The 15,450-nt window shown below is 43.6% G+C and overlaps 1 protein-coding gene and 1 pseudogene across 3 annotated transcripts in view; both read right to left on the reverse strand.

Annotated features, from left to right (window-relative positions):
• PAPSS2 (3'-phosphoadenosine 5'-phosphosulfate synthase 2) overlaps window positions 1-15,450 on the reverse strand; it is a 73,527-nt gene that overhangs the window by 4,200 nt on the left and 53,877 nt on the right. For both annotated transcript variants that reach the window (XM_084772240.1, XM_084772239.1), the window contains exons 8-10: window positions 10,201-10,406; window positions 961-1,096; window positions 97-365 (exon numbers count right to left, since the gene is read on the reverse strand). In XM_084772240.1, coding sequence (XP_084628366.1) covers window positions 97-365; window positions 961-1,096; window positions 10,201-10,406 — 611 coding nt within the window. The remainder of the gene's footprint in view (window positions 1-96; window positions 366-960; window positions 1,097-10,200; window positions 10,407-15,450) is intronic.
• Window positions 1,112-3,498, reverse strand: LOC311590401 (S-formylglutathione hydrolase-like; annotated as a pseudogene). The gene is made up of 2 exons: window positions 3,445-3,498; window positions 1,112-1,859 (listed from the first exon to the last, which is right to left on the reverse strand). The product of its transcript is annotated as an S-formylglutathione hydrolase-like (transcript).

A 15,450-nucleotide genomic window follows, 5' to 3' on the forward strand; every position in this document is an offset into this window, starting at 1 on the left:
GGAGAGATGGCTATCCCCAACTGTACTTACTATTCTAAATAAATAAAGCTTTAGCTGGCGTTCTTACTCCTTGGTCGAGCTCAGGGAATTGCTCACCTCTGTGGGGCCGGCATATAACATAGGAGATGGAAAGATGGCAACAATAGTTGACTTGGGATCCAGGATCCCTTCCTCCAGTACAGCTGCATGCTGCTTCATCCTCCAGTCCAGAGGCACATCGTCGTCCTTGGTCCAGCCCCCCAGAGGGTGTAGCAAGAGGACTGGGTGCTTGTAGCCCCTCTCTAGGAGCCTGCGGCGTGTATCCTGCATCAGGAGAGCATGACCATTGTGGACAGGATTGCGCAACTGGAATGCAAACACGGCATCTAGGAAGGACGAGGCAAGGTTCAAAGTAAGCAATGCTGCTTGTCCATAAGAGCAGATGGAGAAAGATGAGGCAGCATATTGTTCAGTTCCCTCCTTCGATCCTCTAGCTTTTGGTAGTGGGAGGATGTGCCTGGGCTGTTAGGGATGTTAACCCAGCAGCAGCAGCAGTGCTCAATTGCTTGGACAGGATGGGATGCAGAGGCGGAAAGCCACATAAGAGAAAGTGGGGCTCAGGAATTAAAGCAGGTGCTGTCTGCACCCTTCCTGAAGCCCCAGGCTCCAGCATTCACCAGTCCTCCTGTACCTGTTGCAGGCTTACCTTCATGAGAGTGTGCATATAGAGCACATGCAAACGTGCACAGGGACCACAATCTACAGATGAAAAACAACCTCACCTTCTTAAATCTTAAAAGCACTTGCACTTAGAGATGGAACACACACACACACACAATCTCCATTTTAGAAAACTTAAGAAATAATGTAAATGCCCAAAATGGAACATGAAAAAAATCATTGCTGATTCCCTGATACACTTAAATTTTTGACTAGAGTGCTAAGGAGTATTGACAGATGCACTAGAACCAGATAACATACCAGCGTTCAGGTCTTTACACTTCTGTTTGAGCTCTAGAGGCGTCAGGCGGTATTGGTCCAGTCCATCATCCCACCGTATTCTCTCCAGCACCTGTAGGTCTCCACCAACAAGCCAATCCCCACTTTCCATCACCATCTAGAAGGAAACCAGTAACGTTAATAATTACTATACTGATGTTTTTGAACCAGAAAATTTGATATATTTATTCAGAAAAGTGTTTTAACTGTGAGAGGATGATTTTTTTGAGAGGAAATCCAAACACTTTTTACTCAGCAATTCTGTTTATTTTGACTTTTATAATCCTGATGAGATTCTCCTATTTGAAGCTTTTCATGCTTTCAGGTATTTTGCATGATGCCTGGTGTGGTCAGTAAAGAAGGTTGAGATGAAGTGATAGCTGTGATCATAACCCTCTTGTAGCCTAAAAACAACAGGGATTTTTCCCCCCTGTGCAGGTAGCTATAAAGTTATCAGGGAGTAGCTGCCCATTTGAGAGAAACTTGTCATCTTTTCCCTGATCAATTGCTATGTCAATCTGGGACCCTGAATAAGACTTCACAAGAGAAGGGCAGAGTACTGGGTTGCAAATTGGAGCAAATGCTGACACAGATCTGTATTTTCCAGGATTTTTCAAAGCACAAACCAGAGCTCCATGGCCTCCCATGGAGTGACCAAAAATAGACATCCTCCGTGGGTCCACTGGGACATTGGCACATATGTGTTGTGCTGTAGTTAGTTTCCCAGGCCTCTCCATGGCGTTCACGTAAAACCCAACATCAGTGCCCAAGTCCCAGCTGTCATCTCTAATATTGCAGCCCTGGGTCCCAGTGATAGTGATCGTTACTACTGTCAACTTGACAGGATCTAGATCCCCAAGACAAATAGTCACCAGACACAGCTGTGAGGGATTCCTTTGACTAGGTTAATTGACAGACTCATTCTAAGTATGGCCAGTCCAGGCACTGACCTAAGTATAAGGAAGTCCCAGGGATTTGCTTTTTGGTTTGTTTGGTTGTTGTTTTGTATTTCAAGACAGGGTTTCTCTGTGTGGCCCTAGCTGTCTTGGACTCTCTTTACAGACCAGGCTGGCCTCGACCTCACAGACATCTGCCTGTCTCTGCCTCCCAAGTGCTGAGATTAAAACTTACCAATAGCATGTGCTTACACACACGTATATGTGTGTGTGTGTGTGTGTGTGTGTGTGTGTGTGTGTGTCTGTGTCTGTGTGTGTCTGTGTGTGTGTGTGTCTGTGTCTATGTCTGTGTGTCTGTCTTAGAGGACAACTTGCAGACACCTGGTCTCTGCTATCATGTGGGTTCCAGGAACTGAATCCAGGTTGTCAGGCTGGGAGGCAAGTGTCTGTACCCACTGAGCAGTTTTGCCATCTCTCTTGCTTTTGAGACAGTCTTTTCTGTTAACATTAAGCTTGCCAATTCATTTAGACTCACTGGGTAGCAAGGCCCAGAGAGGTTCCTGTCTCCACTTTGCTCATACTGGGACTATCGGCAGGTGTTGCCATGTCTGGCTCTAGGATATGGGTACTGAAGATGGATCAAATTCAGGTCTTCTTATTCAGATAGCAATCCCTTTACCACCTGAGCTATCTCTCCAGCCTCCTAATGCTAGTTTCTAAATTGTACTCTGGAATCTGAAACTTTATGTACTTTACGTACTCTGCTTTACTAAAACTCTTATTTTTGAGTGAATCTTTTACAGAATACTAATAATTTTACATACCAATAGTAATAATTATTATTTTACTATACATTCTGGTCAACTAGAAACGGTTGGTTCACTGTCTTCAAAGGCTGACATTATATTTTATCATTTTAATTGGCATACACGCACACACTTGTAAACATCACCACTAGTCTTAGAAGAAAATCTAGGTATGATCTTGCTGCCACACTCATAGTGATGAATAAAGTGTTTTTTGTTTAAAACCTCAAGGTTTTAATAATTGCATTGGCAACTAATAAATACTCTTCCTTGTTTTTCTTAATGTGACATGGCTTTGTTCATCTGAAAAAACAAAAAACAAAACAAAACAAACAAACAAAAAAAACACTCCTAAGTGTTCATGTCAGAAGACATGCATTTGTAAAGCCCCATTCCTGACACCAGGGTTTCACTGGTATTTGTGGGGATGGGAGTGGGGCACAGAACATCGCCATTTTCCCCAGATCTCAAACAGCTTGACAAGAACTTTTCCTTACACTAGTCATTGGGTCTTGGTGTATGTAGCAGGAGTATTTTTTGTACTTCTCTATTTGGAGTAAGTTATGGAAAAAAAAAAAAACCAAACAAACCACCCAGCAATATGGACTCACAGGTCATTTTTACAGATCATAAAGTGTCCTTCAGTGAAGGTGGTGATTTCTTAGTAAAATTGTCGTGATTGAGCGAGGCCCCAGCAGTTTGCCCACTATTGCTTTGTACCAACCATGCCAATGGCAGCACAGGAGAAAGGCTAGCACTGTTACCTGATTACTGCTTGACCTCAGTAAACCATACTTTGAGAACTTCTGCTGGCACATGCCTAATACTGTCCAATGTATGCTTGGTTTTCCCAGTGAAATTCCAAACTAGAAGCCTTAATGGAAAGTTTTGTTTTGTTTTTGCTTCTCACCAGATAATTACTGTCTAGCATAATTTCCATGGAAATTAGCCACAGATGCAGCCTCCTTCATTTATGCTCACTTTAGAAATAAAAGAAACCACCCCATGAAAGAGAGCCAACCCCTGACACTATTAGTGATATTCCACTATGTTTGCAGACAGGAGCCTAATGTAGCTATCTTTTGAAAGGTTTCATCCAGCAGCTGATGGAAACAGATGCAGAGACCCTCAGCCAAACAATAGGCCATGCTCAGGGAGTCTTGTAGAAGAGTGGGAGGAAGGATAGAGGGAGCTGGAGAGGTCAAGGACACCACAGGAAGACCTACAGAGTCAACTAACCTGGGCCCATGGGGGCTCACAGAGACTGAACCACCAACCAAAGAACTTGCATGGGCCAGTGTAGCAGATGTGCAGCTTGGTCATTTTGTGGGTCCCCTAAAAATTTGAGTGGGGTCTGTCTGTGACTCTGTTGCCTGCTTTTAGATTCCTTTCCCCTTGTTGGGCTGTCTCGTCTGGCCTTAGTGGGAGAGGATGCACCTAGTCCTGCCATTCAGTGTGCCAGGTTGGGTTGGTACCCATGGAGGGGCCCCCCCTACTCTGAGGAAAAGAGAAACGGGGCTGTGAAGGTGGGACTGGGAGGGGCAAGGGAGGGGCTGCATTCAGGTTGTAAAGTGATTAAATTTAATAAGTTTATAAGAAATGATACATTCATTTTATATGAAAAATAATTATAATAAATTATATATTATCTTACGAAAAAAGAAATAAAAGAAAATCCAATGAGTAGCAAAGCATAGCAAAATCAGTGTACACAGTGCAAAACAGACTATTAGCTAAAACTCCATTTTTTCAAAAGGTCTCTGACAAGGACACCAAGGTCACTCCAGGGAGAAGGACAGTCTGTTGAACAAATATGTTGAGGAAACTAGATACTTACATGCAAAAAAAGATAAAATGAACCCATATTCCATATGCAAGAGTTAAAGTGGATTAAAATGCTTAAGAAATCAAAGAGAAGAAGGCTTTGTGACATTGAGGTTGGCAGTGAAACTACAAAAGCAAAAATAGAAAGCCAGGACTACCGTGAACTGAAAATTTTTCTTTGAACTAAAAGACAGTAGGGTGGAAAGGGAACCTGTACATAGCATGAATATTCTAAATCCTTACATCATAAGGGGCCATTCCTACAGCCTGGGTGTAGTGCATGCCTATAACCCCAACACTCAGCACTCCCCCTCAAGAACATACACACACACACACACACACACACACACACACACACACACACACACACACACACACCAGCTTACAGTAAGCTTTTGATGCAGCAGTCCTACATCTTGAAGAGAGATTTGCACACCCAGTGTTCATAGTAATCTACAGTCTACCAGGGGATGAATAGACACACATAGACACAAGAACATCATTCAGCCTTTAATGTGAAAGAAATTTTACCCAATGCTTCCATACAGATAATCCTGAGAAAGTAAGATAGTCACAAAAATATAGTCATAACACAGATAACCCTGAGGACAGGGGAAGTGAAGTGTCACAAAGAGACAAAACCTGTATGGTTTCATCCATATGAGGGCAAAATGGACACCTAATAAGTTAATCCAGTCAAGGCCGGCAAGAGTGATTGAGAAAGCCGACTCAGAACACCTAGTGGAAGGAGGTAGTCACAGGTTGCTCTGGCTCAGATTCCCCATTCCAGGCAGATCCTGAGATTTACATCCCAGAGGGATTCAGAAGGATTAGGCTAATGTGATTTTTGTCAATTTTACTGTAAAAGTGGAGTGGAAAAGTGTGTGCTACATCTAGAATTTAGTGTGACCAATGGATGTACCCTGTGTGGTACAGAACAACCTTAACAACAACAACAAAGACACCAGGAGTTTGAGAAACCTTGGAAGTAATTGTGCAATGGATTTGGCTTCCATTTTCATGGCCTCCTTCCTAAACTCTGTCCACAGGCAAACGTTGAATACCCATCATTTCAAATACGAATACTCTACATGACTTTGTCCTCACTGCTTAAAGAAAACGTTGAGAGAGTTGACCCAAGTTCCTAGGCGTTCCATAACACTCTGGATGCTAAGGGTCCACCCTACACTGGACTACTGTTTTGATGAAAATAGCACTGAGGTGACTTTTGTCACCACTTGGTGTAAAAGCAGATCTGTGAAGAGTGATGCTGAAACTGTCCTTTTGGTATTTCTGGGGTCAGGGTGGGGCTGGGGGGGGGCAACTCTCAAAAGGTAGCTGTGTGTCTAAGTTGCTCTGACTATCCCTAGAACTGTACCCAGCTCCCAGGAAGGACGACGGTCCACGTTAGAATTACAGTTTAAGATTACAGCTTAGAATTCCCCACTCCTTTCCAAGTCATCTGACAAAGGCTCAGAGGGACCTCTTTACTTTCAGATCAGAAGGCCATTTTATTACAGAAAGGAAGTGCCAAAGTCCAGGTCTACACAGCTATTATACCAAAGTCAGGACCCAAATCTTGAGCTTGAGAAAACCAAGCTTTCCTTCCCACCATATCCTCTGGTTCTCATCAGTGGCCCCAGGGCTGGTATTTCTCTGTCACCCTCAGGGTTGCCTAATATAGGTATGGACAGCACTCATTGTCCTGGGGGGGGACACTGAGTTATACCTATGAATGAGGGGAGGAAGGACTGACTTCAGAAAGGAGGAAATAAGATGAGGAAGTAGAAGGAATGAGCATGACCTGCCGACCAGCTCTGGAGTGTCTAGAGGTGCTGGTGCTACAGGCTAAGAGGTAAATCTTTGCAAAGGGGGAACCCAAATAAAATTTCAACAGTTCACTCGGTCCGACGAACGGACAACAGATTAGAGGCATACACACAAGAGACGGAGGATGTGAAGTCTGGCCCAAAGTGGAACAGGAGTGAATGGATATATTTGAGCAGTGTCTGGAAGGAAGAGCTGTCAGAACTTGGCAACCGAATAGAAAAGAAAGAGGAGAAAAATGAAGGACGGCATCCAGGTTTCATGCGTGGGCTTAGTGCCCGTGTATGGAGCTGTCAGGTAGGAGATGTGAGGGAGAATGAGTCTGGGGAGAGGCTGGCGTGCTGAGTTTGAAGCACTTTCAGGACATATGTACATAGAGCTCTCAACCATTTCGTAACCAAGTGCTTCTCAGCCTTCATAGCAAGTGCAAATCATGGGCAGATTCAGACTCCCAAGGACCAACCTGACCCCAAGCCAATCAAGCTGGAATCTAGAAGAAGCGGTCTGGGATATTTGAGATAGGATCTTGTGATATAACTCATGGTGGCCTTAGACTGGGGTCCTCCTGCTGCAGCCTGCCTGGTGCTGGAATTGGGGGTGGAGCCGTTGTGCATAATCTGCATAAATTTTAATCGATCCCATTGATCTTGCTGTTCATCTGGTCATCATGTGGAGACAAGGCCTGTAAAAATCTTTGTTCCTGCCTTTCACTGGGAAGATGTACTTTGTTCTCCTGATTTCTACATCTTTAAAATGAGAGTGATCCCTTTAATCTCAGCACTCGGGAGGCAGGGGCAGGTGGATTGCTGTGAGTTCAAGGCCAGCCTGGTCTACAAAGCAAATCCAGAACAGCCAAGGCTACACAGACTCTGTCTCGAAAAAACCAAAAGAGAAAGAGAGAGAGAGAGAGAGAGAGAGAGAGAGAGAGAGAGAGAGAGAGAGAGAGAGATTGTTTTAACTTCCTTAGCTAGGGAATCGTGAGAAATAATTACTGGTTGGTAAAACAGTGCTATCGATAAAAGGTGGGCGTTTCCTCCAAGCATTCCTTCCTCACATTCTAGCTGCTCCTTACAATGACTGAGATTATGCCATATGGTTTCTTGCTTTGTAACTCAAAAGAAACTTATTGAGTAGAAGGGTCATGTGATGCCTTGACTAGGAGTGGCCCCTATAAATTCATAAACTTGAATGCTTGGTCTTTCAGGAGTGGTGCATCTTAACAGGGATTAGGAGGTGTGGCCTTGTCAGAGTGGGCGTGGCTTTATTGGAGTGGGTGTGGCCTTAGCATAGGTTTGGCCTTGTTGGAGTAGGTGTGACCCTGTTGGAGGAAGTGTGTCACTAGGGCTGGGCTTTGTTGTTCAAGCCAGCCCCTGTGTCTGTCTGCTGCATGCAGATCTGGATGTAGAGTTCTCAACTTGTCCAGCACCATGCCTGCTTGCCTGCTACCATTTCCCCAACTATAATGACAATGGACTAAACCTCTGAAACAGTAAGCCAGCTCCAATAAACACTTTCTTTTAAGGGTTACCATGGTCATGGTGTCTCTAAACAGCAGTAGAGCACTAGGACAGATCAGGAGCATCCCTAGGTAGGGAGTTGTTGAATGGAGGCAGGCCATTTCCTTGGTAACTGACAATTTTCTGCAAACATTCCCAGTGTCACTTGAAAATACAAGCGCCACAGTTATTTCTGTGAATAAAACTGTTATGGGAGTATGTGTTTTTAAAAAAAACTGTTAAAGAATTAGTATGAGTTTCAGGGTATTAACAATAAGAGTTCTTTTACCTAATAAAATTCATGTGTTGTGTTCTTGCCATATGTGCCTTTAGGAAAGGCAAACGTAATGTATATGGGGTGAATGCTGTCTTTCTGGTTATCTATGACCCGTTTCTTACCGCTAGCTCCTCTAATGGCCCGTGGTGTAGAGTCATTGACTATATTGTCAGAGAGAGGTCACACCACCACTCTTCCTGGCTTTGCAACTGCTGACATATATTGAAAGACAAGATGAAAAGAAATAGTCACTCAAGTTCCCCTAAGCTTTATCTGAGGTCAGTTTTATGTCTTTAGTGCAAGTCATGTGGGTATTAAGATGTTAGACCCACAGAGGAGAGATCTGTGAGCAGAGATAATGATAGGCCGTTATTCTTTGGGCCACTGAAGAAAGATAAGGTCTCAAGCCTGTGTGATTACAATCATAAAGACATGGTCAGAAATGTAATTGAAGGCTAGAATGTAATATTCCTGGAGTGGCTATCTCAAAGACCTTCTGCCAGACTCAGGGTGAAAACGTCTCCCATGACTTTGCCCTGCCCGTGTATAAAGACAAGAGATGTTTATCTTCAAGGCTGATGGTTGTGTGCGAAAAGTGGAAAAATCTGCTTCCTTTACTCCCTGAATTCTTCTGTTCAAATTATGAGACTCCAAAGGCCACTAACCGGGTCTTGAGATCATCTTTTCTACTTTGTAACATTTCACAACTGAAAAAAAAAAAGTAATTTTCTTCAAGGTCATAGGGCTGGAAAAGCAGTTCAATATATTTTTTGCCTTATCTTTCTGTCAAAAGAGAAATGAATGACAGGGTACTTGGCCTATCACAAGGTCCTTCGGAGTCCTCTGGGGCTTTGCTGCTTGTGGCATTACCTGTGAACTTCAAAGCTAAGCAAGCTGGGAAACTAAAGAACTCAAATTAGATGACTTATGTCATCCTTAGCTTCCACTCTGATGCCTGCGTCTTAGATGAGGAATGGATTTGCGTTCAGTTTCACAGAATTTTACAGGAAGTGGACTATATTCAGTGACTTCTTAATACCTCCCAGCCCACTTCATTACCAGCTGCCTTAGAAGTTGCTGGGGAATCTAATTTGCCTTTAGGGGAAAGAGTTCACCCTGGTCAGAGGAACAGCCATCCCTGAAAACGTGGTATCTTCTTGGAATTTAGCCGCCATGTGTTCTCATCTTTGTTTATGGAAAGATGTCATTGACCCCTCTCACTGGCCAAGGAACATGAACTCTGAGTTCTTTTCAGTTGGGTCCATTACATGTGTTTCTTATGCACTTTTTTTTGTTGTTGTTGTTCGTTCATGTTTTTGGACAGTCTTCTGCAACCAAACCTAGCCTCAAGCTAGCAAACTAGCTTTTAACTGAGGTTGACCTCTGCTCGTGCCTCCTACTCCCTAGTATTGGGTTTTATAGGCTTATCCATCATATTTGGCTTCAGAAAAACATCTGTTTACTTAACCATGCTGGGGAGATGTCCCCAGGCGATAAAGGTCTTGCTGCATAAATATGAAAAAGGCCCTGAGTCTGGGTCCACAGCATGTGGCTGGGTGTGTACACGCATTCCTGTCATCCTAGCCCTGGGAGGCAGAGATGAGCAGATCTGGAGTTTGCTGGCCAGCTAGCTTAACCAAAGTTGTGTGCTCCAGGTTCAGTGAGAGACACTGTCTCAAAAAAATCAGGTGGGGAGCAATTGAAGAGAGTACCCTATGTCAGTTCTGGCCTCCTCATGCATGTGTGCATGCAAACACACTTCCATGCACATGTGTATACACATGAACGTATACCATACATGCACACGTACAAGAAATCAAAATAAAATCAATTTCCATTTGGACAGATAGTCCAATTAGTAAAATGTTTGCTTCATAAATATGAGGACCGGAGTTCTCATGTGCCTATAGTCTCAGTGATGGCAAAATGAGAGGTAGTGATAGGAAGATTATGGAAATCTCTCTGGCGGAGAGCTGTCTGAGACAGGGCCTCTTCCCAGCCTGGAACTTTCACACACACACACACACACACACACACACACACACACACACACACACACCTTTCTAAAAACGTCCTTCCAAAGGTTTCTTACTTACTTTGATATGGGGATGCTTTGCAGTGGCTGTTCCCCACACACGAGAACAACGCTCCTCTTTCCTGTGCTCATAGAACTCAGGGTCTTGTAACACAGCCACCTTCCGACCTTCGTACGTCAAAGCAAACTTGATGCACCCTTCGAGCCGCGCCTTGTCCTCCACAGAGACGGGCAGCACGATGGGAATGCTCAGGTTGATGACTCCGTCTGTGGGAAGATACACATGATGGATGAGTGCCATATCCCAAGTGAGGAGGCATCCTCCTTCAGGGATGGCTACTGTGTGCAGAGTCCTCCTTCCAAAGCCTCTTCTGGGACATCAAGACCCTAGTCCAACATAGATAGCTGCTGCTCTGGTTTCTCTAATACTGTCACGGCAATTTCTTGACCAATTCTTAAGGTAGGCTACCTCAGTAAGTGACCCAGCTTTGGGGGCAGGATGAAGATATCTCATCTGGATTGCCTTTTAAAAACCTTGGTCCTGACCCTATTGTACTATGAAGAATCAATTTTTTTGTTATTATTGTTGCTGTTGTTCTGAAGATTATTTATTTACTTATTTATTTAGAGAGGTGTGTGTGCATGTGTGTGTGTCCACATATGGGTGCACCCAGAGGTCAGACGAGGACTTCAGATCCTCTGGAGATAGATTTTTAGACCGCTGTGAGCTCCCTAACACAGATACTTTGATCTGTACTTGTGTCCTCTGGAAGAGCACCCAATAGCCTCATACCACTAATCCATCTGGATCCATCTTTGCAGCCCAAACCTCAGTCTTTACAAATAAAACCAAATAAAGATTGGCCAAACTGAAAGCTCTACTTGTTCTTGGAAATGAACCTGTGTCAGTATTGGGCATTACCAACATAACTGAATTGAAAAGACAGGGGGAAAAAAATCAGGGTTTACACCCCAGACAAGCAAGCCCTTTGATGGTCAGTCTGGTCTAGATGCAGCTCTATCTTCAAGTGGGGTTGAGAGACAACTAGCCTGACTTATCTGGGGATAACAGCCTTGCTAGCTCAGCTAAAATTAAAGCCATCATTTAAAACACATGGGCATGGGGCCTGAAGAGATGCACTTGCTGTTCTGACAGAGCAAACAGATTTGGCTCCCAGCAGCCACGCAACATCAGTAACTACATTTCAAGAGGATCAGCCACAGGCATTGCATTCATGTAGTGCACAGAACCACATACAGGCAAAACACCCATACATGGATAATAAAAATAAATAAGTCTTTAAAAAGAACATGGAAGTGAAAAGTGTTATAAAACCCTTTACTAAACTTTACTAAATGTGCACTTTTTCTAGAGAGTAAGACCACCGCACATCTGCTCAGTTTCTCACGTTAAAAGAAATTTAGAGGACGCTAGCTACTCTACATCCTCTGTATGTAGCACAGTCAGTATATCTTCATAACATGTAGGCAGCTTGGCCAAAAGAAAAGGGAGGAACACTTGTAAACACCAGACATGGGAACTGGCAGTTAACTTTATATGTGGATGTGGCTGGGCCATGGTATCCAGACATTTGAGCAAATGCTCTCAGTGTTTCTGTGGATTTTACTTTTAGACGACACTGACGTTTAAATCAGTGGGTTCTGGGTAAAGAAAACCATGCTCTGGAAGGTGAGTGGGTCTCATCCCACCAGTGACAGCCTGTGAAAAGAAGACCTCTTTCCCAAGAAGAGGCAAATTCAGGCCGCAGAATGACTTTGAGCTGAACGCTCCACCTGGGGCTGTAGACTGCAGGCTGACTTTTTGGATTTGGAACTTTTCTAGACTCCATAATCACATGAGCCAATTAAAAACACTTGTCTCTCTGTCTCTGTCTTTTCCCGCTTCTCTGCTGTGTTTCTCCGGAGAACACTGATCTATCTATCTATCTATCTATCTATCTATCTATCTATCTATCTATCTATCATCTATCTATCCATCTTAAATATAGGGAGTTACTCTGTCTCAACAATTAAGAGTACACCCCACTCCTGCAGAGGATGCATGTCAGGCAGCTCACAACTGCTTATAACTTTAGCTCCAAGGTTCTCAGATGCCTCTGGTCTCTGTGTATACTTGCGCTCATGTGCATATACTCACACAAAGACAAATAATTCAAATAATCTTTAAAAAGTACAAATTCATAGAGGTCTTTCACTACAGAGATAAAAATTCAACAGGTGTCTCAAGTATGTGTTATGAGGATTGTATGTGTGTATGTGTGTGTATGTGTATGTCTGTGTGTGTATTTATATGTGTGTGTGTATGTCTGTGTGTGTATTTATGTATGTGTGCATATGTTTGTATATGTGTGTGAGTATATGTTTATTTGTGTGTATGTATTTATGTGTGTGCATGTAGGTGTGGGTATATGTGTGTTTATGTGTGAGTGTATGTGTGTGTATGTGTGGTGTGTGTGTGTGTGTTTATGTGTGAGTGTGAGAGAGTGTGTGTGTATGTGTGTGTGATGTGTTTGTTTGTTTGTTTTGGTGAAGCTGTAGATTTAACACAAGGCCTTTTACATGTTAGGCAAGCAGGGTACAACTAAGTGCATCTCCAGCAATTTTTATGTGTTGTGTAAATGAATAAGAAGATTTACAAGTAGTGGGGTTTATTTTGTTGTTGTTTTGTTTTTGAGGCAGAGTCTCTTGTAGCCCAGGTTGCCCTAGAACTAATAGGCTAGGATGACCTTGAACTGCTGGTAGATTTTCCCCAGTCCAGGGACCTCAGGCCTGTACCCCAGGCCAGCTAAGTGCTTGTTGTTTGAATGTGAACAGTAGCCAGTGTCATAACCATGCCTGTGATCCAGCACTGGGGAGGTAGAGATAGGCTGTCAGGTCTCAGGACATCCTGGATTACAATAGTGAGTTTGAGGCTAGCCCGGGCTATCTGGGACTGGGTCAAACTCCACACCCACTCCTCAAAAATAACTATGAACATTTTTAAGAATTTAGATAAAATGATTAAAAAGATGTAGTTGCTTTCTGGCTTGAAGATTAAAAGCATAAAAATTAGCTCTCGTTTGTTTTTTGTTTTTTGTTTTTTGTTTTTTGTTTTCAAGACAGGGTTTCTCTGTGTAGCCTTGGCTGTCCCGGACTCACTTTGTAAACCAGGCTGGCCTCGAACTCACAGTGATCTGACTGCCTCTGCCTCCAGAGTGCTGGGATTAAAGGTGTGTGCCACCAAACCTGGCTCTGGCTCTCATTTCTTTTTCTTTTTTTCTTTTTCTTTTCTTTTCTTCCTTTCTTTCTTTCTTTCTTTCTTTCTTTTTTTTTTTTGTGTGTTTCAACACAGGGTTTCTCTGTGTAGCCTTGGCTGTCCTAGACTCACTTTGTAGACCAGGCTGACCTCGAACTGACAGCGATCCGCCTGCCTCTGCCTCCCAAGTGCTGGGATTGGCTCTCATTTCTTAATGATGTTAGGTAAGGTGAAAAATTATAAGACTATACCCCCTTTTATTTCCCTTTTATATGCATGTTCAAAGTTCTAACTACTCTGTCTTTTTCAGCTGTACTTAAAAAAAAAGAAAATGAGGGCCTTGGTTCAATGTGTGCCATGACAGACTCAGAGTGAGGTCAGGGTTTGGAAGAGAGTGAGAGGAGGACTAAAGAGGAAGCCCTCCTGGGGCAGAGAATGCTCTTGCTTTATTTGTGGGTGTGAGAAAAATGTAAGTTAATAAAGTCCCAAAAGGGCAAATACATTAGAATGCCTCCGACAGGTAAAGATCTGTGTTGTTTTCCTGAGAGACATAAAACTCCCTAGCAGTTACGGAACCCGGTGGCAGGGTTGTCTTTTTCTGCTCTCTCAAGTTAATAAAACCTAGACAAATGCCACAAGCATAAACAGCAACTGCCAGTAATAAAAATACCCAGTCTGCCATAAACTATACTATACAGTAGACGCCTTTACAGATTGTAAGTCAGATACTGTGCGGGAAGATTATGTTGTCACAGTAACTGTTTCAAAGTTCACTAGAAGGCAGAGCACCCAGCCCCTTTGCAGAGAACACCAAATTCAAAGTGGGGAGTTACTGAAAAAGGAGGCAGCCATGTGCACAGTATTCTCAGGGGAACACATGCTATAAAGTACAGTATCAATAGAAGTCTGGGATGAACCACAATTAAATCTACCAGGAAAGGGGGGGAGTTAGCAAAGAGCCACATATTTAGTGATGCTCCAGTTCTAATGAGAGATCATGCTGTGTGAAAAGTGAGCACACCAGAGAGAGAGAGAGAGAGAGAGAGAGAGAGAGAGAGAGAGAGAGAGAGAGAGAGAGACAGACAGACAGACAGACAGACAGACAGACAGAGACAGAGACAGAGAGGGAGAGAAGGAGGGAGAGAGAGAGGCCACCATGCTCTGCTTGCAGAGGCTTGTCTAAACTGAAGCAAATTGCAAAGCAAAGGTCAAAGGGAGTGTCAGAAAACCTAGCCCTGCCTTCAGCGTGCCTGCATCAATGATATCCCAAGGATACTGGTTTCCAGCTTCAGACTCTGCTTAGTGAAGACCCATAGTGCTGTAGAACTCTGACACTTGTCAGGATAAAGGACTCAACCTGTGGTCCCACGTGAACAGGAGTCCTAAGTAATTGTACAACTGCACCCATATGCCTGGGACTGCAACTCTGCATAGACATAGCCACGCTTGGTGCGGTTCCCTAGCGTCTTTCTCTTCTCTTCCTGGCTTTTTGTTGGTTGGTTTTTGGCAGTGGTGGGGATTGAACTCAGGGCTTCATACTCGGGAGGCAAGTGTTCTACCTTAATTACTGTCCCAGCCTTTACTTTCTTTTTAAAGACTCATTTTTAAATTATGTGTATCTATATGGGCAGTATGGGCAAATGACTGTAGCGTCCGTGGAGGCCAGAGGCGTTGGAGTCCCCTGGAGCTAGAGTTACAGGTGGTTCTGGGAATCCAGCTCCCATCCTCTGTGGGAGCAGCACCTGCGCCTAACCAGTCATGGTTACAGCCTCTTCTCTACTTAACAAAAAACGACGCATTTATTTCTATTTTAGGTATATGGGTGCTTTGCCTGTATGTACGTCTGTGTTCCATGTATGTGCGGTGCCCAGGGAGGCCAGGGTCCCTGGAATTGGAATTGTTAGTAGCTGGTTAATACTCCCATGTGGGTACTGGGAACCAAGTCCCGCTCCTCTACAAAACCAATGAGTGGTCTTAGCCACTGAACCATCTCTCTAGCCCGTCTAGTCTTTTTCTTTTACTATAATTTATTCTGATTATATCTCAATTGTTATC

Source organism: Acomys minous (assembly GCF_964271855.1).
Source record: "Acomys minous genome assembly, chromosome: 2".
NCBI classification, from domain to species: domain Eukaryota; kingdom Metazoa; phylum Chordata; class Mammalia; order Rodentia; family Muridae; genus Acomys; species Acomys minous.